This window comes from Anguilla rostrata, chromosome 1 (genome assembly GCF_018555375.3).
Source record: "Anguilla rostrata isolate EN2019 chromosome 1, ASM1855537v3, whole genome shotgun sequence".
Taxonomy (NCBI): domain Eukaryota; kingdom Metazoa; phylum Chordata; class Actinopteri; order Anguilliformes; family Anguillidae; genus Anguilla; species Anguilla rostrata.
The window spans coordinates 12343678-12369530 of NC_057933.1; the positions used below are offsets into that span (position 1 = coordinate 12343678).

General features: G+C 42.3%; 1 protein-coding gene across 1 annotated transcript; it reads left to right on the top strand.

Moving 5' to 3' along the window:
• Positions 1-1144: 1144 nt before the first annotated feature.
• Positions 1145-24652, top strand: ism2a (isthmin 2a). The gene is made up of 6 exons (XM_064322444.1): positions 1145-2147; positions 9140-9385; positions 12316-12607; positions 17351-17491; positions 18155-18223; positions 19853-24652. Exons 1-6 carry the CDS (start codon positions 2013-2015, stop codon positions 20368-20370), a joined length of 1401 nt encoding a protein of 466 aa, XP_064178514.1. The 5' UTR covers positions 1145-2012; the 3' UTR covers positions 20371-24652.
• The last annotated feature ends 1201 nt before the right edge of the window (positions 24653-25853 follow it).

The window sequence follows — 25853 nt, forward strand, 5'->3', positions numbered from 1 at the left end:
TGTTCCTACCTTCATTGTCTATAATTTTGTCTTAAATTTTGTTAAATTTATGTTTTATATGAAGAGGATTGCTATCCCGTCTTTGAAGATATCCCTCTCCATGGGTGCTGTCTCTCTTTAGGTATTGTATCAGGTTTGAGGTGTGCTTCCTGAAGGAATACAATATGTGCTTTGTATTTATTTAAGTGTGTCAGAATCTTCCCACGCTTGACCAGGATATTGATTCCTTTCACATTCCAAGACATCACATTAATGTTTTTATCTAGCATTCGTTCGATAATTTGCAGGCTGACTTCTACATGTCTCATGCTCAGCAAGTGATATATAAAATATGCCAACTTTATTTAAATCTTGATACATCTTGTCATTTTTATTTGCCCTTATTGCCATGGGGTATGTGACAAGTTACAGCAGTAGAGGGAGGGGTTGGGAGTTTGGTGTGGTGCGGTTTTCTGTGATGTGGTTTTGCTGTGTCAAGACCTGTGCAACTGGAACCTGCAAGATTTATTGTTGTCTCGAGATTTACCCCTGACAAGACATAGTTACATGTGACACAGATATACTGTGACATAGTTTTGTTCTTTTGTTCTGTATGAAATGTAGCCTACCATATAAATTCACTAATACGAGGCCTTCAATACCCAACTGATAATTTTATAGGCATATATTGTCTTGAAACTCACACGAATGCAAAGTTAAAACGCCCAGATTACCTCTCTCACTTTAAATACTTTCCCTCGGTTTTAAACACTTCCATGTCTCCAAATGTCTTTATATGCACAAATAGAGTAGCCTGACATTTTGAATTTAATAGCATAGGCCTATAAATTTGAATATGTAAGTATGAAGTGTTGCAACACAGCTGTAGTGCGAACAAAGGAATTGAATTAGTTACCGTTATTAATTTGCATTTCCCGGCACATAGCCTTCATTAACGATACATTAGGTAAAAGGAATTCACATTGCTGTGATTGTGCTGTAACCTTGAATAATATTAACGCGCTGTTTTGCTCTATTTGTTCCCCTCTCGTCGGCCTTATCATGTTATCCTTTCATTGTCCCCATTTTAAGGCCTCCCCTGAGTAATTCATTCATTTGGTCGCTCATTCATTCTTTCATTGTGCGTCTATCTGGGACCCTCCTCCGCAACGTCACACAGGGCTGGGGGCTGATGAGAGATGTTCTACACTTCACATGCAACCAGGAGATCTGAAAAAGGGGTAGATTGACGGGTTTATAACTGAAGGGCAATAAATAAAAGCTAGAAGGAAATTATTCGCTAAATCTGGAGAAGTTGTTTACAATTTGTTGTTCCACTTTACGCGCGAGAGATTAAACTCGTCACCAACTATTTTAACTCCATGTGCCTTTTAACTGGAAGATTAACCAACCATGAACTCCCACAAACGATCCGTAACTTCTTTGTAGAAGTTAGAGGCATAAAAGTGCGACGTGCACCGCTGAGGGCAAAAGGAGCGCGTGGGTAAAACGATATTCAAAACCAGTTCAGCAGAGGGAACGGAGGGGTGTTGAGATTCAAAATAAAGCGATACACACCACTGGAGAGACACATGAAGCCTTCATAATTTTAACGGGATTAACATATGGACATACCTCAAAGAGAAGTGGATAAACAAAAATGTTTTAAGTACCAGAGAAAAAGTTTGAAAGAACTTCGGAGCGGAGATGGAAAAGCGCAACGTGTAGTGGTATTAGAAACAAAACACTCTTGCAGGATTTCGAAAACGCTACATTTGTCGTCAGTCGGTCAAGAAATCACAAACATTTAAATATCCCCGTCGGTTTGTACATTTTGGATAAGAACCAAGAAAAACCTAAAGGTGGAGGACAACTCTGAAATCACAGCCTAAGAGTAGTGATCGGAGCTTGCTTTAAAAAACCATCACTGGGTGCTGAAGATCTCAAAGGACTGCTACAGACCCAAGCATCACATAGCACCGAACCATTAAGCCGCAAAAGCTATCAGCTGGTGGTTTTTATTTTGTAAAGAAATGCACAAAGTCAGAGGAAAAGATTTGTTGCTCGGGGTAGTCTTCTTGACACTTTTTCTGGTGCTGGTCAAGGGGTTTCCCACAAAAAAACACAAGAACAGCACCCCAAAGGTCAGAAGCGGCACATTTTTGGAGGTAAGCCAACTTTTGTCAAATTGCTTAAATGAGTAGCCTAGCGTGTTTGTGCCTTCAACTTACGTTACAGTATTATTCTTTTTATTTCGAGTTCACCGAAACGATCTGAGATGTACTGATATATAGACATTGATCAACTGGATACTTTTTCATAGCCTGCACGTGTTTGGACTTTTTTCAGTGCATATATGAAATGTCCTCGTCTTCGTGCCCATTTTAACTGAAAGGAAGCAACGTCTGTGCATGCAATGTGATCATATAAAGCCATTTAATTAATCACATGGAATGTACTTTAACTTTATCGCTGTATGAAGTGGACTGAACTACTTTTTGCATAGCCTAGAGTCCACAGTTTTCACCTTGGTGCTAAAACTGCATAACTATGTAAGCAGACATTCATGCATAGCTTTTTGAATTATTTGAGCATAACATGAAATCAAGATTGCATATTTTAACTCATTACTGAAGAGGCTCTACAGACAAATGACCAGGATTTTACTGGTGGGCTATCAACAAGCATGGAATACTGAACGATAGTGCAGCAGCCTGTTGTCATCTCGTCAGTGAAGTCCATGTGAATGCTGAGCAAGTATGATTCTCTAAATAAACAATAACAGACAAAATAGGCATATCACTCATAGTTTTCTTTAAACTTATTTAGCGAACAGTCATTTCATTTTTTCATTCACTTGCAAAGTCACACTTCGTTGTCACAGCGTCGGTTTGGACTGCATAACGTTTGAAAAGGTTGATTTGCCTGTGTTGATTTGGTCTTACAGGGCCTAGGCGTTTAAATAAGCTCTACTCCCGCAATAATTACCCAAATGCTTACGGAAACAAACTCAAACTCAGTAAATTACATTGCATGTATGCATTCCTGTATTGGAATATGAAATTAATCTTTAGAAATCTATGGAAGAATCTTTAGATTTAACACTAAATACCTTTAGAACCTTAATTGATGGTTAGATGTAATAATGCTTATATACTGTAAAGACCTGTTTAAACCCCCTTGTCGAGGGATTGCTCTCTTCTTGCTGGGCAGGAAAATTCGCAGTAATATGATATCCAGTTGTTAATCTAATTATTATCATGGCGTAAATGTGATTATTTATTCAGGCAATGGATGGAAATAGTCATGGAGAATATCCGCTCTAGGATAGGGAGGTGTGTTGCCTCAAAACACAATGAAGTTCCATAGCTTTTTGCTTTTGGCTGTTTCTGATGCACTTGATATCGTACATTTCCTGTGATGGAAATGTGATTATAAAATAGTTTGCATGTTTTCAGGCATTTTGACGTCTACAACTTGTGGCTTTTTAATATTATGTTGATTCTTTTGACACAAGTATGCAAACTATGGCTACTGCATCAGACAGATTCCAGAATTACTTTAAGAACTAAGAGCCTGTAATCTGTGGGCTGGGACAGCTATCGGGATGCATTAATGGTGCGGCATGAGAAGTCAGCTCACCCTTTGTAAGAGGCCAGACTCGGCAGTGGCTGAATGTGCTCAGAAGCACGTTCATTTTGTGATAAAAAGATGATGAATTGCAGCATTGGAGGAGGAGTAACATCCCATATCTCTCTTTCTCTTCGAGTCAAAATCAAAAGAGCTTTCCCCTCTCTCGGCGAAGGAGCATTACATCTATCTGTCATGTAGGACTGCTTTTTTCCCTTGACACGTCCAGCAGGCACGGGCATAAATAATCTGATGCAGTATAGGGGGAATAATTCAGTTAACTGGGAGAACATTCAGTGCAGGGTTCTTGCTCTACTGAAATGATTGGCTGCAGCAAGAGAAAAATAGTGTGAGGTTTCCTCACTTCTGTTTGTTTCCTGTTCCCTGCTGTGGAGTTCATATTATTCATGAGCATTGTCTGTGGCTTTGGGACAGTTGGTTTTGATATAATTAATTTATGCTTAGCCTTTATAGATTAAGGAAGTTGATGGAAAAGGCCATTTGAAATGGACAAAGTGCCATCTGGCAATGCATTGAGGATCAAGGGGGGTACACTAGGAGAACCTTTAAAAATGTAACACTCCAGCCACAGGGTCTGTTACGCACTGCCTGAAACGCACCCCCTTGCAGTGAAATACGTGATAGGTTTCGTTAACATAGCAGCTCAGGTTCACATGGGTAGAAAAAGGTCATTAAAGCGAGATGTTTGTGGAAAGCAACATGAACCCCGCATTTTACACACAAACAGGCAGTGACTCCTCAATGGAATGTTCACAGTGATATTGGATGTGGTGCGGGGTGGGGGTGGGTGGATGGGGGGGGGGGTGCGGCTAAGAAAGGAAAACAGCTCTGGTAATTGTAAAACTAAATAATCACGGACCGCTGATCTTTCTTAGAAGCTTGCGGATGCTGATGCCACATTTTGTGAGGGTGCCAAATTCTTCAATCCGTTCAGAAGTTCAAGTTGCTGGTCTTTATCACTGCGCTGGATAGCTGAAGGGTAGAGGGCTCTCAGATGTCCTGTGTTCTAATTGAGGTTAAGCTGAAACTGTATACCATAATCTGTCTATGAAAGTGTATTGTACGTGCCTGGAGACTGCAAGGCCAGTGCTGAATGTTGTACTGTGGGGCTTATGCTCTTGGTTTTAATGAAGAAATGCAAGATATTTCAGCAGAACCACGTGTGCTCAAGAACATGCATGCATCTCTCTCTCGCACACACACATTCACTCACACACACTCAAAACCAGCAACTTGAGTAAAGTGGCATGAAGTGCGCTTGGACGGGTTAAAAGTTTGGGCTTCTCATTGCAGTGCTTCACAATACAAATAACACTAAGCGCAGAGTGGGGCTGTAATAATACCCTCATAATGTCTCTATAAATAAATGCATTTGTTTAATCAGTTACAAAGTGTCAGGATGAATTTCCTCAAGGGAACAGAATAAGGGGCCACGTAGTACAAAATAAACATTGACACCCACAGTCTGTCTTTCCATTTGAGAGAAGCCAGGCCAGGCCAGTTGCAGTAAAATACATCCCCGTGTTCTTTTCTTGGGTTTCACTTCATGTACACTTAGGTGTACAACTGTATAACCGCCCAGTGTGGAATAAAGTAACCTGACATGGTAATAAATGCATGGCCGTAGGAGAAAATGGTGTTTCCTCTTTTCAGCAATCAAATTCATGTATTTTATTGAAAAATGAAAGGCAGTTTGGTTTTCTGCCGTAATGTATCCCATTTGCTTTCTGTCTCAGTTTGGGAAGGTAATAGTTTGTGAAAACACCAAAGAAATCTGTTTCCAAATATAGTGTAGGCATTAGTGTATTTGGGCAAGTCTTGCTTCTCACCAGTGAAACTCTCCCTGTACTAGTAAAAGGCTCTAAAATGTGGTTTGGCAAGTGGAACACAATCAGAATGGAGCGAGATATATCAGTACAAAAAAGGTCTGTACAAAATTCCATTCTTAATCACACAAATAGAATGGAAGCACTACCATTTCAAATGAGAAATTTAGGCTATTGAACTGAAAGTGGAACTGTCTGTTCAGCCATTTAAGGTAATCGATAGATGTGCGGGGCCCTGGTGACATACAGACACACCCAAGAAGTAACCCAGTAGGTGGGCACAGATTTGTGATATACTAACGAGTGCAATTTCAGAACCAATGCAAGACTATGCAGAGCAGTCAAACTTACTGTAATCCACAAGCCAGCAAGCTTGGGGTTGGCCTTACTCCAAAGCATTTTCCATCTTTGGTGACCACAGTGGATAGTCCCTCGTATGTACAGTAAGTCCGGTGACATTGTATATTAGCATTAATTGAATGTCAGTCTGTCAGTTTGAAAGGCGTGCGTGAAATGGGCCCTTCGGTTGTCAGCTGACAGCCGTGGTTTTGCACAGTGGTGACTGCGCATATTTATGGCTCTGCGATGGAGGAAATTAGGGACTGGTTTGCCAGACGTACAGTCGTGCTGCTGTGAGCGCTTGCGTAACAGGCACAGCCAGAGATGCTTCAGCTTTTTTGACTTTCAGAGCAGTTGGGGAAATCCGTCCCGTTAGGCCTTTCACTTTTCCTAGTTTTATTCTATATTCCGCTTGTGTTGGGTGATTTTCAAATATCGGCCGCGTGGATGAAAGGTTCTCGTTTCTGTTTGCTGGTTTGTTTGTATTGTCCATTCCTGCGCTTGTGGTTTTTTTTTTCTTCCTCATTTCATGGGGTGATCAAAGGGGCTGCATTTTTTGCGGCGGTTTATTGTTCTTCTGCAGTGACTTGGAAAGGGCTCTGTGCGAACCCCGGGCCTTTGATATGGCGTGATGCGTAAGTCAGGCCCCGAGAGTCGCTTCGTACCTGTTTCAGCGGCTGCGACTTAACGGAGCCTGTCATGTGTGGAATAACCAATGCTGCTTGTGCCTTTATCATTCGTCCTGCTCCTCAGCTTTCTGGGGCCAACGTAAGGCAGTGTGTCTCATGTCGATGTTTTGTTTACCAGTTGATGGTTTCTATGAAACGCTCTCTGCTTTAGTTATGTTTGTGTGAAACTGAAAATTTGTGTTGGACATCATTTTTTGTGCTTGTGCGCGTGTGTGTGTGTGTTTTTGCTTGATGTTGAAACATAATGGCGCGCTGCGATGGGGTTATGTGAGCGAGCAGATGCTGGGGGGGACATATGTTTTGCGTGTGCGCGGGATGCAGCCTGAGAGCGGAGCTAAGGCAGGCTACACATGATCAGCGCGGGGGCCTTTGATCAGGGCGCCCCGCTCCGCCGGGGGGCGGATGGGGGTCGGTCAGGGATCCAGATGTGCGGAGAAGAGAGGCACTGGAGATGTCAAAACATTTGCCTGCGACGGGCCGGGCCTCCCGGCTCCTGGAGCGGCCTCTGCTCGTCCGTGCTCCCGGGGGGGGGCAGCAAAAGGACAGACGCTCCGTTTGCATTCCCCAGGGGAGCAGCGAGCTGTTGGGACGCTGTCCTCTTGAACTCTGTGTGTGTGTGTGTGTGTGTATGCGTGCGTATGTGTGTGTGCGTGCTCGTTCCCTCCCGGGCCCCGGTGATTTATGCCCAGAGACGGCTATCTTTGATGCCGAGCGGGTCACATGGACAGCCTGACGGCAGGCTCGTCCGTCCCTTTGAAGTGCTTCGGTAGTCAGGATTAAAGTGGCCGTGGTAGGACTCGGTTGTCTGGTCCTAATTGCAGGTAAAATCAGCTTTGTGCTCCCATCGTTGCCCCTTCCCAGTTTCCCCTACAGGCCAGGCTGCAGGTACAAAGCCAGGCCTAGGGATAAAAGGCTTGGAGGGGTAATGATGTCCTGTAAAAGACACACATTAGCTATTTTAAGGGCTGGGATGCCTCAGAGCTACTGACCTAAACTGCCATGTCTCATATGTAAGCAAAAACAAATACGAGCATTGTATACAGGTATAAACATTGGTATAGACTCGTTAAGCAGATCTGTACCCATGGGATTTGTTTTTCAGTATATGTGTAGGTGTACTGTTGCTCCTAAAATGCAGCGCTCAGATGGTCTAAAGCTAATCCCACTTTTCTCCAGTCCATTCCCAGGGCACTGAATGGAACTCAAATTATGTGGAAATAGTGAATCACAGAAACCGGATCTGAACTCACTTACACATCCAGGCAGTGACTGAGATCAATGAATCTATTTCTTAATCTTGGAATTTTGGCAGCTGGACTCCCCTTCATGAATGTTGTCATTATATTATAGTAAACAGAATGAATAAACGCTTGGATTTTTCTGTTGTCTTGCGCAATGACCAGCATTCAAGTACTGATCCGATTACTCCATAGGTGATATTGCAATAATTGAATAATCTAGCAATTGCCTATTTTGACTCATCCCTATCAGACATTTCCTTGTTTATGGTATATTAAAAAGGATGGGAACCAGGGTCCTTTTCATCTTGCTGTCATTATGTCATATGGTAAATTAGAAGGGGATAAGGCTATGTTTTTAAAGTGGTGTTGTGGATTCAGGACAATGGGAGAACAGTTTTCTCCCAGACTTTGGGTCTCCAGATTAAAGTGAACCAGATGAAGCAGATGCATATCCCAGAATGTGTAATGATTTACCTGCGTGTGCCATCCTGGGTCAGCCTCCAGGGTTCCCATCCGTTTAGCTCGGCATTAGTCCTAACGTCAACCATCTGTTCACCCGCTCTGGGCTGTCCGTCTCATTTCAACAGAGCAGAATCGTGCAGTAAAGGCACAGGCTGCTCTTGCACCGTGATTTCTTTTTTTCTTCTTCTTACTGCTCAAACTGTTTTCGTTATTTTAAGTGCCACCACATTGTTGGCACTCCTGGCACCCGCCCAGCTCTAAAGCACTGTCGCATGTTGGCCATTTCGCTGCAGATGGCGTTGGGCTTCGCTCAGATCTGAATGGTTGGGAAAAGGTGCGCTGCCGCTGCGTAATGCTGGGAGTTGAGACCAGGGCTGGAAAACGGCTTCTGTGTCTGTGGGCTGTGGCAGGACGGCAGGTTGGCTCTGTTGGCCCTGTGGCATTGTGCCGTAGTGGGTCCAACTTCCTACCCGTCTGTTTTGTGGTCTTGTGGCACAACAGATTAAAACCTACTGTAGAATTTCAGTGGCCTTAGGCCCCACCCCCCATCTCATTAAAATGGGGAAATCTGGCAGGCACTCCATTTGTCAGTACCTTCATGTGAGCCTCCTGTAAAAGAAATGGACCAATTACTTAAAATGATCTGAGTAATCTGGGGAATGATTGGGATGTGTGGTGTCTTTCACTTTACAAAACCGTTCAAAGTCTTACCTGTGCTGTTGCTTTCTATCTTGAGTTATTCTTTAATTAGTGGCCTGAATTATGTTACTTCATATTGAGAAGTCTGAAATGTAGATGATTTCTGAGTTCCATCAGGAAGTGCAAAACGTCCACTTTCATAAATGGCCAGTGTACGTCCTCTCATTTGTTTGATAAATTTTGAAGTTCACCTCGCATTGTGGCAAAATATGCAAACCAACACAGTCCAGTCTTTCTTCTGCTTCGTGTTCAGAAGGCGAAACCTCAAGCGGCTTCCAGTGATGGTCTTCAAGAGCTGGAGGCCCTGCTGGAGCACAACCAGGTGAAGAGCGTCCCATCATCGCCCCGGCGGCATAAGAGGCGGTGGTCCCAGCGCCGCTCGGACGGGGTCCTGCCCAAACCAGAACCAGAGGAGGAGGCCGAGCCCTTTGTCCTGGACCTGAAGAACTTCCCTGACCTCGCAAATGCAGATCTCAGCTCCCAGAACCCAAACATTCAGGTAGGATGAGGAAATGGATATGCACACAATGGCCTCTGATGATTGGCTTTAGAAACTGATGTTAAATGAGTGGATATTCTACTGTGTTGCCAAGCAAGCATATTTGTTTGCTCATATCATATTTCACTGTTAGCTTTGGCTTCCCAAAGCATTGGCATTTTGACTACACGCTGTCATGCTAATGGACCTACATTGTTTACGGTTAAAGCACTTGGTGGAGCAACTTCTACCTCCTATATGGATTTTTATAAGAATCATTTTCCCATTAGATATTGTGATGCATAGTTTCTGCCTCGTGAAAGCCGTGCACAACGTTTGGAAAATAACTACCCTGTGGGGTTTTAAATTGAAGTCATTTATGACTGTTTCATACATTCTTTCAGCCTCACATAACACAAATAAATTTGTTATTGCACAGTGGAGAGGTTTGGTAAATGGTGTCTGATGATTAAAATAATAATGGATAATGGCAGGAAACATGGATTGTCTTAAACAGCACCTGGAGCTAACCAGCACAAGATGGCTCACATATAAACCAGAAGCTGATGAATGGTTAATTTCCTAGGTAGATTATAATAACAGAGCTTGTGTGTGCGTGAGTGCGTGTGGTGTACCAGTTGGTGTGTCTTTGTGGCGATCAGAGTGATTTTCACTTGCTTTGAATTACTGTAGTGGGACCTGGAAAGATGATCCCATTTCTGTACATTATACATCCGTGCTTCTGAAATCATTATGGTGGATAAAAACGCCTTCATTGGGCTTCTGTTTTTCTTGCATATGATGAACTTGCTCGCGTATTGTTTCCCACTGTCATAGTGCAGTTGGCTGAGGGGATACCGCAGGGGAGAGCCTCTGTTTTCTCATTGGGTCTCTGTGCTCTGTCACAGCTGTTTTCAGTCAGCAAGGCCTCTTAAATTACTCCACGCTGGACCTTTACAGTCATGCAGTCCATTTCAGCCACGATGCCAAAACATCTGCATCACGGTACAAAAAAAAAGAAAAGGACAAAGAAAACTCAAAGGTGAAAGGCCACCATATTATTTTAACAAGGGCGAAAACTGCAGTTTTTAATGTTCTTAACACAGATCCCGGTATTAGTGTAATTTTTAAGCTGAATAAAGAAATAGCCTTTTGTTTTTAGTGCAAGCATGAGGTTTATGTGTGGGTGGATTTAAAAGGAAATTAAGTCAGGCTACAGGGGAAACATCTTAAGAAAATGTAGGCATATAAAATTGAAAAGAGCTATAGTTCTTACTAGGAGAATATTTCCATTTTCAGGGAACAGGCCATTTTGTATATGAACTACACAAAGCCATTTGGTTTTACGAGTCTTTCTTGGTTTTGGTTATTAATGACCTCCACTGCTGCAGTGGTCCTCTTAACTCATCATATCAGTAGTAATTCATAGGTTCTAACCTGTGAAGGATCAGAACATTGCGAACTGGATGTAATTCTACAGTCTGGCTCAGGAGGAGTATCTTCTTCCCGTGTCAACGTGATGTTAATGGAGGCATATCACTTATCTTCAGATCCAGGATGAGTCATAAGACTCATAGGCTGATGGGTGTAGATGTGTGTAATAAGCCTTCCCATTTATAGCCAGGAAGCACTTGAGAAATTTAGATTAAATGTGTAGGCCTTCATGTAAAATGCTTGGTGTCATCTTATTTTCAGGAAATGAGTCACAGTGCTTCAGTGTTTAAAGTACAGTTGAAGCAACAAATGTACACCATGCTGTATATTTTTTTACCAGCTTCTTCCTTCTTAAATCAATGGTTGCCAAATTCATTCCGGAGCAATTTATTGAACTCCTGAAGCTTGGAAAGGGCGTACATGCAGCAATGTCACATAATCAGAGTCAACAGGTCAATAGTGATCATTTGATGGACACTGCCATTCCATCCACAGCAGATCAAAGAAGCAGGCTTCGCACAGGGAATGCAGTGTCCCGAGTTTTGTTTGTAGCTGAGACGCAGAGAATTTTATCCAAACTCTTGTACCCGATGTGGGACAAATATAGTTGTGTAATCCCTAACTTTAGATTCCGTCTCTTCTTTGTAAACAGTTGCAGCAGCCATCAGATTGTTATGCTGTCAATGAAATAAACAAGAAGCTTTTTGTTTCTGTCTGTGGAATGGACGGCAAGACCGGTGCTATCTGTCGTAGGTCCCACTTCGGCTGGAGACGGCGTGTCTGTTCATGCTGCTCGCAAACCGGTTAGCAGGGAAAATATCTGGAAGGCTCACATGAGGGACTGCAGCATCTGTGCTGGTGTCTTCGGGTGTATCACGAAATCTTGCGGCTTTAGATAGTGAATCTAACTGGCACCAGCCTCCGTGAGATAATGGCATGAGATGTGATTCTACTAAAGGACCAGTGTTTACTTGCCAACAGTTTGTTTGCTTATTTTGGAGTTCCAGTATATTGGTTTTCATGCATTAGCTGGTTATATAGAAATAACTAAAGGTCAACACACACCTATGTTATTTATTTTAACACAGCAGGGTATTCATGAGCCCATCAACGCTGTGGCCAATGACAATTCTGTTTTCAAAAGAAATCTTTCTGATCAACGATACCAGTGTTAAAATCTCACATTGCTGTCCCAGTGTTCATCTCTGTGTATTTATGGTAGAAAAGCACAGGTGTGTGTCCCCTAACTGTCTTCACGCTCCCAAGTTTTCCACCACATTTACATTCACCACTGATAAATTCATTATTACTTCTGTTTATATTTGAATTTTGGAGGCCGACTTTTACAATCAAATTGGTATTAGGAAAAAGTTATTTATTTTGCCTTGCAAACAGATGAAGGCTATTGGACCAAGGTCTCATTGGTGTCCATTTTAGTCCCCTTGGTGTCCATGTCCATTTGATATTTCCTCCTACCTCATAATGCTGAAATAACAAGTGCACTTCCTGTCATCCAGGTGACCATTGAGGTCGTGGACAACCCTCAGACAGAGATCGAGATGGACTTGGCCAAGGAGGGCCGGAACGACTGGTCCCTGTCCTCTGTGGACTGGCTGGGCAACAAGAAGCTGTTCTGGCCCCTGTTCTGGGAGTACCCTGACTCGAGCGAGGACGGGACGGGCCGGATGAGCCTGGAGGAGGCGGAGGACTACACGCTGGAGTACGACAGCGAGGAGTCCGTCCTGAGCGGCGTGGGCGGGGACTGGGAAGGCCGATGGAACAAGGGATGGGACTCCAAGGACACCTACGGTGAGCACGCGGCCGGCTACATCTACCCGGCACGGTCATGAGCCTGCACACATGAGCGAAACTCCTTAAATGGCACGGGCTTACAGGGAACCAGAGGCGCCATTTGCCTGGTCGCGAGGGGCCCGGAACTAAGTGCTGCACGGCCTGCCGATGGTTAGAATGGAGTCGGCGGGCCCAGGTTCTGTTTGTTGACATAATCATTAAAGCCATTTAAACCTGCAGCTTGCTGAGGTGTACCTGTGGGCGTGTTTATATTCCGATCAGAGTTCAGAGCGCAGCGCACGGCAAGTTATTCGGAACGTTTTTTTGTTGAAACAATTTCCTCCTTGGTTTTAAAACAGCAGCGCGGGCCTTGAAAACCCTCTGTTCTCTGACATGATTTATGCTTTACGGTTTCACACAAGGCCTGCAAGATAAACATGTTGTTCCCGCGGCAGCCCGCATGGATTTTCTTTTGATTTCTATCAGTTGTTAACAAAAAGGAGGGAAACTGACTTAATGTGTCTAGTAAGGTATACAATAGCCCCTACATTCCCAATTTAAGAGGTGCATTTTTAAAAATGTGTTTTTTTAACCTAAGATCCAGAATTCCTTGTCTCTGTGTGACATTTGAAAAATATCTGCTGCAGACTATTGGTGCGTCATGCACTTTATCATGAAAGCGCGTAGACGATGCTGGTAGAGTGGAGACGCAGCCCGGAGCATGTTCCCTGGCTGTTTTAGTTGACGGAGGAGACGCTCATTAACGAAACTCTTATCTTTTAAAGAAAGGGGGCATAAATCATTGTGATACATTATTTTTAGAGAATGAAGGTCTTTAATCTGTTCTATTATGTTTTGTTCTCGCTGATCACATTCAGTGTAGGTAAACTTTACTGCATCAAGTGAAAGCCTTTTTCCATGAATTTCCACAGAAACTCATACTTTTTCCTCAGGTGACTTCAGGTACAGGTGTGCCCATCCAGCATCCTAATGCCCAACATGACTAACCCGGACATCAAACAAGTGCAAGTTATTGGTTTAGACTCCATGTAACAACCCATCATTTCAGGGCCTCACTGAAATGATGACGAAACAGGAAGTGGCATCACACAAAGTAAATTAATCCCATGGGGTCAATTTAAGATATTTTAGAGGCACCTCTGTTCACCTTTACTCCACCTCATGTGCAAGCTGTTAATGCAATGGGAAGGAATAATTCTTTTTTTTTAAACAAAATGTGGGAACTGAGGTTAAATTGTGCTACTGCTCATGTACATAAAAATACACACATGTACAGGGTGTTTGGATCCATTCATTAAACAGCCACACTTCCAATTAATTGTAGTTACTTTGGCATAAACAGTATCACACATAATTAGAATGTTTGCTAAATGAATGTAATATAAAGTACTGGACCAAGTCCCCTGAACTGTCTGAATTGTGGAGCCACCTCAAAATGATCTTAGCATCCGATGTGGGGGCATGGACTTCAGTTGCAGGAGTTCACCCAAAAGGGTTCTGCTAAATTATTAATAGCCGAGGGAAACAACTGACCATTGTTGTCCTCCCGGAATGTTTGAGTAATTTCTGTATGCCCTCTGCTCTGGGCTCAGCCCCTGCCGAAGCCTGGCATTCTCTGGCACTCTGAACCCTCCCAAAGTCCCCCTGAAAACACTGACCGAAGACTAAAGGAAGTGAGGGAGAGAGCAAGGGTGAGCGGGGGAGTGATGGCGTTGAGATAGTGAGAGAGAGTGAGTGAAAGAGAGAGAGTGGGTTACACGGAGAGAAAGGGAGTAGGGGGTGAATGAGACTTGGCCATCCCCGGGTTGGTGACTGAGCGTGGGCACTCGACCGTCAGCGCATTGTCTGCGCCCTCTTTGAAGTTGACACTGGTCCTCGGAAGAGCGGCCTTTTGAAGATCCGTCCGAATGGCTCGCTAATAGCAGCGTGAGGCCTGGCCCACTGGATAAACAACTAATATTTGTGTTCAATTAGACCGCAGATTAGGGCCGCGGGCCTGACTGGGGATGACAGTTGGAGCTTGGGCTATTCTTTTCATCCCGAGCCGCAGACCCTGGCTGCCCTCTGCACTGCGCGGCACGGTCTTTTGAGCCCGTTCAGGAATTCCAGGCCTTTTTAGGCCTGTGCATAAAATTATGCCTCTTTTTTTTCTCTCTTTTGCTTTTGGTGGGAAAAGGGCATTGTGCCTTCTGGCTGCATGGTTGTATCAAACTGCAGACTACATTAAATTGGGTTCTAAGCCAGACTATCTGGTCCTCATAGTTTAGCGGGCTTTGGGCTGGCTGTGCACTCATTAGAGGCATTCATGCACAACGCTAACATTAGCATAATTTTGTATGTATCACGGAATCATGATGCAAAAGTTGGACATTATTGTATTATCGCATGTATCACTTTATTTGCAGCAACCTTTATAACATGCCACATACGTTTTGGGTATCTACACCCTGTTGCACTCATTATTATGAAAATGTTTAGTGTGATTTACAATAATTTTTCCTTTATAGTTACCACGTTGTGTCAGAGCGTCTTAAGCCTTCACAATGGTTCCATATTGAAACTGGTTTCGTGGATATCAACTCCTATCTTATGCAGACGATTGCATCAGCTGCCATTGATGCTATTCACACAGATCTGTTCTAGCACAAGCCAGAAATAGGAAGACGATTATAGTTTGCCAGCAGTGATGTAAACTTATGCTTTCTCGTGAGAAACTTGGACACTAAACTTTACCAGTTTCCCTCACCTTGATGTGGGTTTCGGATCCAAAAATAGCAATAGCAATGTGTGTGTGTGCGTGTGTGAGTGTGCGAGTACATACATATGCATGTAAAATGATGTATATATACAAATGAAATGATACACATGTGAACAATGGCAATATCAAACTGGACTCGTATTGAGTGCTAGTGCTATGGCTACTGCTGAAGAGCTATTCAAATAGCTCAGTTTTCTGTGAGTGTGTAGATTTTTCCTATAGAAGCAGAATAGGAAGTCTCAGAATAGGAAAGAATATAAAAGAAGACAAAACCAGGCTGGGCACAAGAGGCCGATGAAATGTACAGAGCTGTGTTGAGAGCACGAGGGCTTATTTAATCCTTCTACAAATACCTAGTGCTACAAACGGTGGAGTCCTGATAGGTGGATAAGAGACATAGCTGGATAGCTTAATGGAAGCAGTGCATGACTGTTTATCCTGGAGTTATGTTAAGCGCTTAACACTCATATAGGGCTGGATCGGTGCTCTGTATGAAGCATCTTAGAGTTCTAATATTGTCCTGAGGTAGTGACATATATGGCAGATTTCAAATTGTGTGTCAGATATGACTTCTGTTTGTCTGTTCAAGAGCTCTTGTATGTGTGTCAGGGTAAAGCACAGTATACTCTAGTGTGAATTTATGGAAATGCTAGGTCTCCTCTTCCTCATTTGTTACAACTTGCCATAGACCTCCAAAATCCATTCCTCTTGCCTATGGTCTGAATGATTTATTCAGTTAACTGCATTTTAATGTGTTAATTTGTACGATTTATAATTGCTGTGTAACCTCCTGAACGTTCTTATCTTCAAAGATGAAGTAATTAAAATATATTGGATTCTTGGTGCATGAGGCGGTTGGAGGTGTAGCTTATCTACAAGGTCTCATAAAATGTGACCTCCTTGGACTTAACCCATTCCTCTCTGTTTTATTCTCTAAATATATCTGCTGGAACATATTCAGTGACTTTGTTGGAAGTCATCCTAACAAAGTCATTATCTTGAGTTTTGAATTTGAGTTGAAAAGCTGTATGGCTTTTATACTGGAATGGAGTGCACTTTGCATGGCTGGATTGGTCTTGGACTTGATTCATAATGGGAATGGTCCAGCTCTTCCCTCATTAGCAGTATCGGAACCTGTGCTGCAGCAGAATGCCCAACTTTCTGTGGTTATTCAGAACCGTTTTTAGAGCAGTGCATTTTTCAGAAACAAGTCATGCGGTTGTGCATTCCAGAATAGAGGTACAAGCATAGGACATGTCATCAACACCTCGCACCGTTGTTTCCCTTGGCGAGCGAGCATCGGAGCTCCATCATCACCAGTCTGTAGCTCTCCGTGAACAACGCTGTGGCAGCACGGCCAAAATGCATTAACTGCAAGCGAAGTGGCTGATGGCGACATTTACACCGTGCTTCTCTTCTGAACTATTTGTATTGGCCGACTTCACCTGCTGAAACGAGTAAAAATTGCCATTGATGTATTTATTGCTACAAAAACGGGGCCTGCCAGTTGGGCCTACATCCTGTTCATTAGTGAGCTTATATTGTACCCAGAAATAATATGTAATATTCATTTAGTCATGCATCATTAAGCCTTGGGTTGAAACAAAGTTGAGAGGAGTACTTAATAGGATAGTTTCTCTGCTAGAATGGAGTTTTATAGGTCCAAAAATCAGCAGGTACAGGAATAAATAAGTAATGTTTCATTTTTAATATAACCTTGATATGGTGGCCTCCACTCTCTGCTAACCTTCAGCAGTCGTTTAAAGTTATTTTTTCTTTTCTCTCTTTTTTTACAGCTTGTTAAAATACATATGCAGACCTGACAAAAGGCGTACACTCGAGCTCTAATTTGCGACCGCGGTTTTATTGCATTACACACCCACCAGCTGGGGGAGGAATTTGCCTGGCTTAGATGAAAGATAAGGAGGAGTCGCCCAATTAAAGCACGGTTTGATTTTATGCTGCATTGCTTTCTCCCGCAGAATACGAGGAGGAGGAGGAGTGGAGCGCCTGGTCGCCCTGCAGCGTCACATGTGGCCATGGCAACCAAAAGAGGATCCGGTCCTGTGGCTATGCCTGCACGGCGACGGAGTCCAGGACCTGCGACCTCGAGCGATGCCCAGGTAGTATTTCTGCCCCCATCTTGTACCCACCCGCATTCTCCACTAAAATGGCGGTGCCATCGCTGCTCACGAGCCACCTTTTCCAGCTTCTCCACTACAAGCATAGCTCCCCTCTCCGAAGCGAGCGGATTCGTTCAGTGGAAGTATTCGAGGGCCATTTCTGATGGTTTTTTTCTGCCACATGCAACATCTGCAAGGTGGAAATGAGGGATGAAAGGTGTTTGAACAGGTCTGCAGTGAAGTCATGCCTTTCAGTTGCTACCATAGGTCATTTCAGCCCCGGAGCTAAATAAATATGATGCTTATCGGTGTGTTTAAGAAACTGCCATCGTACTCCAGCATTCACATAATGTGCCTTTGAGGACTATGAGCATTTCCAGTGCTCCAGGCCCTCGCAGATGGCTCAATGAAAGCTTTTACAGTACCTCTCTCTCCTGGGAGAGAGCCAGCCCCACGGTCAGCAGCCCCAGTCATTTCCATGCTCTTTATAAGCAGGCAAGGTTTCAAGCACAGATACAGCCCCCACTCACAACCACAACCCCCTGCCATTTGAGCATTTTTTATGAGATTGGAGGCCCATTGCACACAGAGCCTCACCTAACCTGAGATCAGGGTCCTGATGAACTCTCACCTGTGTGCTTGTTTCTTTCCCTGGCCCTTCAGATGACCTGAACGCTGTGACGGACCTCATGCCCTACGAGACAGAAAATGGCACGGAGCCTTTTGATGCAGGTCAGTGGATCAGCAATTTTTTAAGAGAAGCTCCTCTATCCCACGAGGGATGGCTTTGAGGAGCACACATACATCAAGCGCATAGGCTGCTAGCATCTAGGATCTCACATTCATTTGTCCTCAAACACAAGGGACTAAAGTGACTTTCGGACAATGTATCTAAATTAAAATAAATCCAATAAACAGTGTATTGCAGTTTTTACCTGTAAGTATGATTTGAAAGAACGAGTATTTCCTTTGTTGCTCTGTGATGAGGAATTAAACAAATGTTAACCGCAGTTGGAGTAGAAAATACTCCTTTGTGAGGAATCCTGCCATGCTTTTTAAGAAGCCATTAGCATGCCACCAGATGCTGCTTCCGTAGCTGTTCTTACAGGAGTCACAAGAGACGTTAATAAGCTGTTTGTAAATTCATTTTTCTTTCACAACTAGTCTGTGTTCTATTTCCTATCCAGCCATTCACTTTGCAGTTTAGGAGTGGGGAAGGTGTTTAACCCACTCTCTTTTGGGGTGTCCAGAGACTCTATGGCCTTTTGCCCCTTCAAATCAGTAACACCTGGTTGTATGACATCATATGAATAAATGTTGATAAGCATCAGATATGAAAATAAAATTTTTATGCATCGCATATTTAAACGATGGAGTCATGCCAAGCCTAAGTAAATGACGTGATGTGCCTAAGTAAATGTAATAAAAGCATGTTTAAAATGTGGAGTAATAGCATGTGGATCACATCAGCGCTGAGTAATTCAGAATCTGTGATTCAGCTGCGAAAGGTCCACCTTGACGCACATTTCCCCTGTAGGTTAAATAGCCTGTTCCTTTTGGGGAGGGTGTGGGAGGGGGGTGGGGGTTCTTCTGTGGCTGCAATCATAGAAAAACACTTGGAGTCCGGCTCAAATAAAAAATCTCCACATTCGTGATTTTAGGTATTGCTCCTTTGAGAGCATTACAGAAACTGTGAAATACCATCTGTTCTTCCAGAAAATATTTTATTTGCTTTCTTCATTTCTTTCTTATTGCCCTCCCACTTGTCTCAGCTAAATTTGAAAGTGATAGCTCTCTCCACTCCACAATAATAATAATGTTGTACAAAAACATAACAAGATAAAGTGTGATAATCTTTTTTCTATAATTCACTATGGAACATAAATGTTTATAATGAGCGTCTTCCAGAGTAACTGCAGCCTTGAACATAGACTCTTTATCCAGGGTAATTTAAGCGAAGATTTTTAGTTTTGTTTGATATACCCATATTTCAGCTGGTAGCTGGAGACTAGGAGCTTTGAACATGGCTATGGTAATTTAGCGGTCCTTTAGTTGCAAGAAAGTTAATGACTTTTTTTAGATAATATATTAAGCCTGGATCATTTTGTTCATTCTGTGAAAAGATATGGCATTGAGATTGAATGATCATGGATGTCTATGCAAAGTTTCCTCAGTTTTTTTATTAAATTAATAAATACTCTTTGATTCTGTCAACTATGTGATAAAATTAGTGGCGATTCACCTAAATGTCAGAATCGTGAGTGAAACATTTTTCCAGAATGTATATTCCATTACCATAGATTGTTTTTTGTTTTTTTTGTCCATTTAAACCAATTTGTTTGGATTCCAATGTTTCCACAGACGTTGACAGCTGTGAAAAATGGCTCAGCTGCAAGAACGACTTCCTCGAGAAGTACCTCCACCAGGTCCTGACGGAGCTCCCCAGCTGCCCTTGCAGCTACCCCTCGGAGGTGGTCTACAGCGCCGTCAACATCTACGACGAGAAGCTGAAGAAGACGTACCGGTGGCGCGACGCCAGCGGGCCCAAGGAGCGGCTGGACATCTACAAGCCCTCGGCCAAGTTCTGCGTGCGCTCCATGCTCTCCTTCGACAGCACCACCCTGGCGGCCCAGCACTGCTGCTACAACGACCACATGAAGCTGATCACCCGAGGCAAGGGCGCCGGAGCGCCCAACCTCATCAGCACCGAGTTCTCTCCCGAGCTCCACTACAAGGTGGACGTCCTGCCCTGGATTCTGTGCAAGGGGGACTGGAGCCGCTTCCACGCCGTCCGGCCACCCAACAACGGCCTGCAGTGCGTGGAGAACCCCGCGGAGGACGTCTACCTGAACGAGCTGGAGGAGGCCAGGGAGTACTGAGTCAGTCCCTGGAAAGGGGAAACCAAAATCTCCCTCCGTCCAGTGTCCTGTCATCCAAAACTATGAAACGTATCTCGGCACCAAACGTGGCGATTTCAACCATTTTAACTCACTGTGGAATGCTCAAACACGTCTGTGCACATGAGTATCGCATCTTACTGGCGCGTTGTGTTGGTGACCGAGAGGTGTGGTGGCAGGCTTTTTTTTTTCCTTGAAAGAAGTGACCTACTGCAAGCCAACCTCCACTAATTTTTTGAGGAAACTAAAGGTGTTGCAGGTAACTGCAGACATTTTATAGATACTAGGCTGGTAATTTATTGCTCGAACATTCTTGGGATTGGGACAGTGGTTGGGATGACTTTAACACTGATGATGTTCAACAAAACAGAAATAACACTGGCTTAAAAACTTTGGGAAATGCCTAAAGCAACAGACTTTGATGCAAGAGGCACTGCTTCCCTCCAAATGCTCACTTCACAGAATCATATGTGCTGCTACAAAGAAAAGAGACTTGGGGTGGTCGTGGGTGGTGCGTCTCCATCTTCTGGAATGTGGGCGCTGTATTTATTTGATCGTATGGGCCATTTTGTTTTTCAAGACTCAAGATGTTTTACGAAAGGAATTCCGGACATGCTGCTAAAAATGCAATGAATTCAAATTTAATTTAATTCTGTTCTCCCATATATAATGCTTCTTGGATTGGCTTAGGTCTGGTATGTAAGATCAAGCCAGATAGATCAAACACAGGCCAGATTGACCCAATTCTGCTTTTCATGGATGGTTTAATTTTGGCCAGGCAATATTTCTCCAATTTCAATTTGGCCCTTATGTCTAATCTTGTATTTTATAGGCTAGATTTCAGACCATAGCTGAAACTTTCATGTAGGAAAAAAAAAGATATAAAATGAGAAAATGGGAAATCAGACTAAATGTGTGCAGGTTTTACATGTTTAGGATCTTAGATCTACACTCTTTTGTGGCAAGAGAAAATCTAGTGAGTCAGAACAGAAAGGTATATCCAGAATTATTGCTATTTGAGGTGAAGCAGCACTGGGACATAATTATATCATCTGAAAAGGTAGTGAATTAAGTATTTTGAAGTAGTCTGATAGATTGTCTGGGCCTACTGGCACCAAGTTAAAGCTATGTTTCCAGTGGGATTTCTCTATGCTATCTAAGCTATAATTGAGTCCCCTTAGGATTTTTTTTTTCTTTTAACAAGCTCTGCCTTTGTGCTAAATGCAGTCCACACACTTGGGAGGGGGTGGGGGAGTTGCGCTTTTCTCTTAAGGTGGGAGGTGACACTGGAAGTAAAAGGATGGCTTTGTAAACATGGGAGCACTTTGAACATTAGTGCTCATCTCCGAATCACAATCAAAGGCTAGCGATTGTGTAGAATGTTGTTTTAAGGCCCAAATCCTCCCTTTCACAGATTGTGTTTTTTGGTGAGCTGTGTTATTGAGACATGTTGACGCGGAACACCATGATTTGAGCTTGAAAGGACCGTGTTGACAGAAGCCTGTCCCTTCCAAGAATAACAGATAAGCTTTGGTGTCATTTCACAAGTTAGGGGCTTTCTCCCTGCTGGTGTGCTTTTCTGTGATATGGATCAGGCAATATCTAAAGACACACAGACATATAGCCTACTATCTGCCAAATGCACTGCTTCCGAGATCCTGTTTAGATTTGCAATGGTCAGCAAGGGATGTTGAGATCATGGGAGCTCCAATCACAAATAGCTGTTGCAACGATTCAAATTGTGCAGCCATAGTTGGAAAAATCGAACACAGCTGAAAAATTGAAATCGAACTCCAGTGACTGTACCATATTCCTTCTGCATATGCATTTGACATTATTAAACTTTAATGAAACACAGTTACCTCTGTCACACAGGTTCGATTGGTGTTATTTAGTCATATGCTAATTTGTTCAATATATTCAGGGACTGTTTTGTCATAATTATGTCAAGTACGTGGCTAAAGGAAACCATAGCATGCTGGCTAATGTCTGGCTAACCCATATACCTCTCTGTTGTGCAGTCTTCTCTTAAGATTTTTAGATATTTTATGTTTTATTCAATTCTGGTATTTGGTACTGGTAATTCTGAGGACACCAGTGCATTCCTGATATAATCCAGCTAGTCCTGGCCAGTAATTCTGAGGTATCCGTTTGCATTAACTTAGTTGTCTTCTGAATTGCTTATGAATTGACTGCAAAAGCTGGTGTTACCATCATTGTGTTTTAATGAAATGAAGTTTAACTTTGGATCCTAACTCTAGAAACAGTGCTCACATAAGGAGTATGTTTGCAGAACTAGTAATGTGCACAAACGTCTATCAGCAGTAAGCAGTGCTTTAAAACCATAGTATTTGTACTACTCTTGAGTGTATTACGGGAATGCATCTGACGAAATTCATCATTGTATTATTTCAAGCTTGACGTAAATATGAGTATGGATTATTTCTGGTGCTTTTAAGACTTAAATAAAAAAGTTTATTCTGTCTGGTAACATCTTATCCCAGCTGATGCACTTTTTCATAAATGGTAACCGGTATCAGGACTCTCTTCCATCAGATTTGTTTGAATGTATTTTCATATCAGCTCACTAAAGGCATGAAAGACTTGAATATGATTTAGTACGCATCAGCTGTGAAGATGTTACTGAATTCTGTGCACTGTACGCGCACGTTTGGTGTGTGTGTGTGTGTGTGTGTGTGCGTGTGTGCGTGTGTGTGATGTCTCAGACTATTACTGACCGCACAACACCTGTGAACTTTTCTTCATCCTCCTAATAAGCTTCATTTTTTCAGGTGCATTTGGCCGAGAGGCAGGGGTTCAGGGGCAGAGGGTCAGTTGCAGTCAAATGACACTGTGGAGCAAGGCTCAGAACAGCTCTGAGTGAGAGAGCACACTGTTCCCTGAGCAGGGCAGAGGGGTGGAGGAGGGAAGGGGGGTGGGGAGGGCAAGCTTTCGCATAACCGTTTTCACTGATGTTTACTTTGGCCGGTTCTCTTGAAAAGCGATTGTTTCAAAACCATTTCCCTGCTTTCCGTGTCACCAGAGAGGTCCGATACAGCCGCTTTCAAGGTTAGCCAGCATTGGTGATCCTCAGAACCGCACAGGGCAGAATTGGAAAGATTTTGGGGGGGTTTGAGTTGATCATCTGTATGATATAATTTCACTTGTTTTTCTTTTCACCGGCGGCAGAGACGTACCCCTAAACGGCAGGGTTTGCATAGCTATGGTCCGTGATTATGTTTTTTTTTTTTTTAAATCTAAAAAGTTATTATTTTGTATGCAGATTATAAGTATGCATTCCAGTGCGATTTTACCACATAGTCACATTCAGGTTTCATGTAGGCCTAATCCTGTGCTAAATTTCTAAAAAAGTAATCTTGGGACAGAATAACCTGCTTTTTATTGCAGTACGAAACTGGGGAATAATTATCTAAGAATTCAAGAATGCAGGACTGACAAAGTAAATGGCAGTATAAAAGCATAGGATTATATGAAACAGTCCTGCTGGATTATTTTTTTTAATGTTCCTTATATATTCATTTATTCTTCCAAATCACATATGCTTTGTTGCTATCATTGGAAAAGATGTGGTTTGTCAGCTGTGTACACTTGGATTAAAATTGAAAGTTTACGTCACAAACCTTTTATCAGGAATAATATTGTAAATGTATGCGAAATTGTATCACATTTTGAAAATAACATTTTTGAGAGGCACTTTATTTAAATATATATGAAAGGTTTTATATATATATATATATATATATATATATATATATATATATATATATATATATAATACACATGAAATCTTAAATTAATACACATACATATACTTCATTGTACCAACATTTTGTAATTTTGATTTTGTGTTACTGATGTAAAGGGATAACTTGCTAAAAAAAATGCTGCATTTTCTTTGTTTAAAGAATTGTGTATGATATGTAAGTATTGTTTAGCATGATGTTTTGTGCTTTTTTAAAAAGAAAAATTGGTATTAGATATATTCTTGTACAGTATTTATTGTCCATGGAGTAATAATTGCTTAAGCTTTGAAAAGAAATATTCAAATGGTTCTATGATACTGAAGGTGCACTATTGAATCTGAATAACACATCCTAAATGGGATCTCTGTTATGTGAAAAGGGAAATCCATTTGCATTACATTACACCACTTCAATAAACATATTTTCACTTACATCATTCTTGTCTGCAAGTTATAAATGTGCTGTGACAAATATAATAAATATAATGTTTTCCACAGTCATGTTGACTCTTTGTTTTCATTGATTTATAATATTTAATAACAGTAGAGTCACCAGTGATCTTTCAAAGTAAACCCAGTAAATCCTTGTATAAATAGTGGATTTATTTATATTGAGTTTGATCTCTACTCTACTGCAGTATTAGAGCTGTGTGCTATACAGTGACATTTGTGTTCTGTGAGAGAATTTCTGTATGTTTACTGTTGTTCCTTGAGCCTTATTTTAGACACTATTCTGTTGAATACTGTATAAAATAATTCTATTAATATAGTACTATTTGTATTCCATAATTTTTTTAATGTATTCGTGACCCATTATAAAATATGTATGTGAATAATGAGACTGCCCTAGTGTGTATACAGGTAGGTGCTCAACACTCAGCTTACCAATACAGTAAAATAACTCCACGCCTGTTAAATAAGCATAATAAAGAATATCATTTTGATATGGCAACAAAAACGTGCAATGTTTACAGTGCATTCATATGGATTGATTGATCAATCATGGTTGAAAGTACATTTTTTGCTACAGTCACTTGGCCGTCAACCCACCATGACCTGTTCTCATCCACATTAAGACTGAATCATTCCGTCTTTCAAACACAAGCCCAAAAAGGCTTTTTCCAGCTGTCTGATTAGAAGCAGGTCTCTACCTGGTCAATAAAACATCTGAATGGGTGGCAGCCAATATGTTGAATCAGCCATAGCGTTGCTGTGTCTTAACCAGGACCATGCAGGAATTGCTGACTGATCTTTGCACATTTAAATCCCTTTGTAGATGTGTAGTGGCCTGTTCTCAATTATGAGTGGAACACTTTGTTTAGTTTTATCTTTTCAAGATAACCACATTATATCTTTTTCAAATGGGCAAATAAAGAAGCCAGACCAACAGATTTGACCTTTAAAGTGATTTAGGACAGACAATCATTCAGCACGAGTTTGTGACAAATGGGAATGGATTTTGCTTCATATCGAATCAACAGTAGGACAACTGGTATACTGTTCTTGCGAAGTGCCTAACCATATACTTATAAACCCAGCTCTATGTTAAAGGGTCTTTTCTCAAGGTTAAAGGTTTGCATGATGGAAATGTCAGAACGAACAAAATTGCCTGTGTAACATGAATCAGGGAGACAGTGCTTACGGGTCTTGCTAGAGCATATCATAAAATAGTTATCTGACTATGTCACAGCCATCTGGCTCT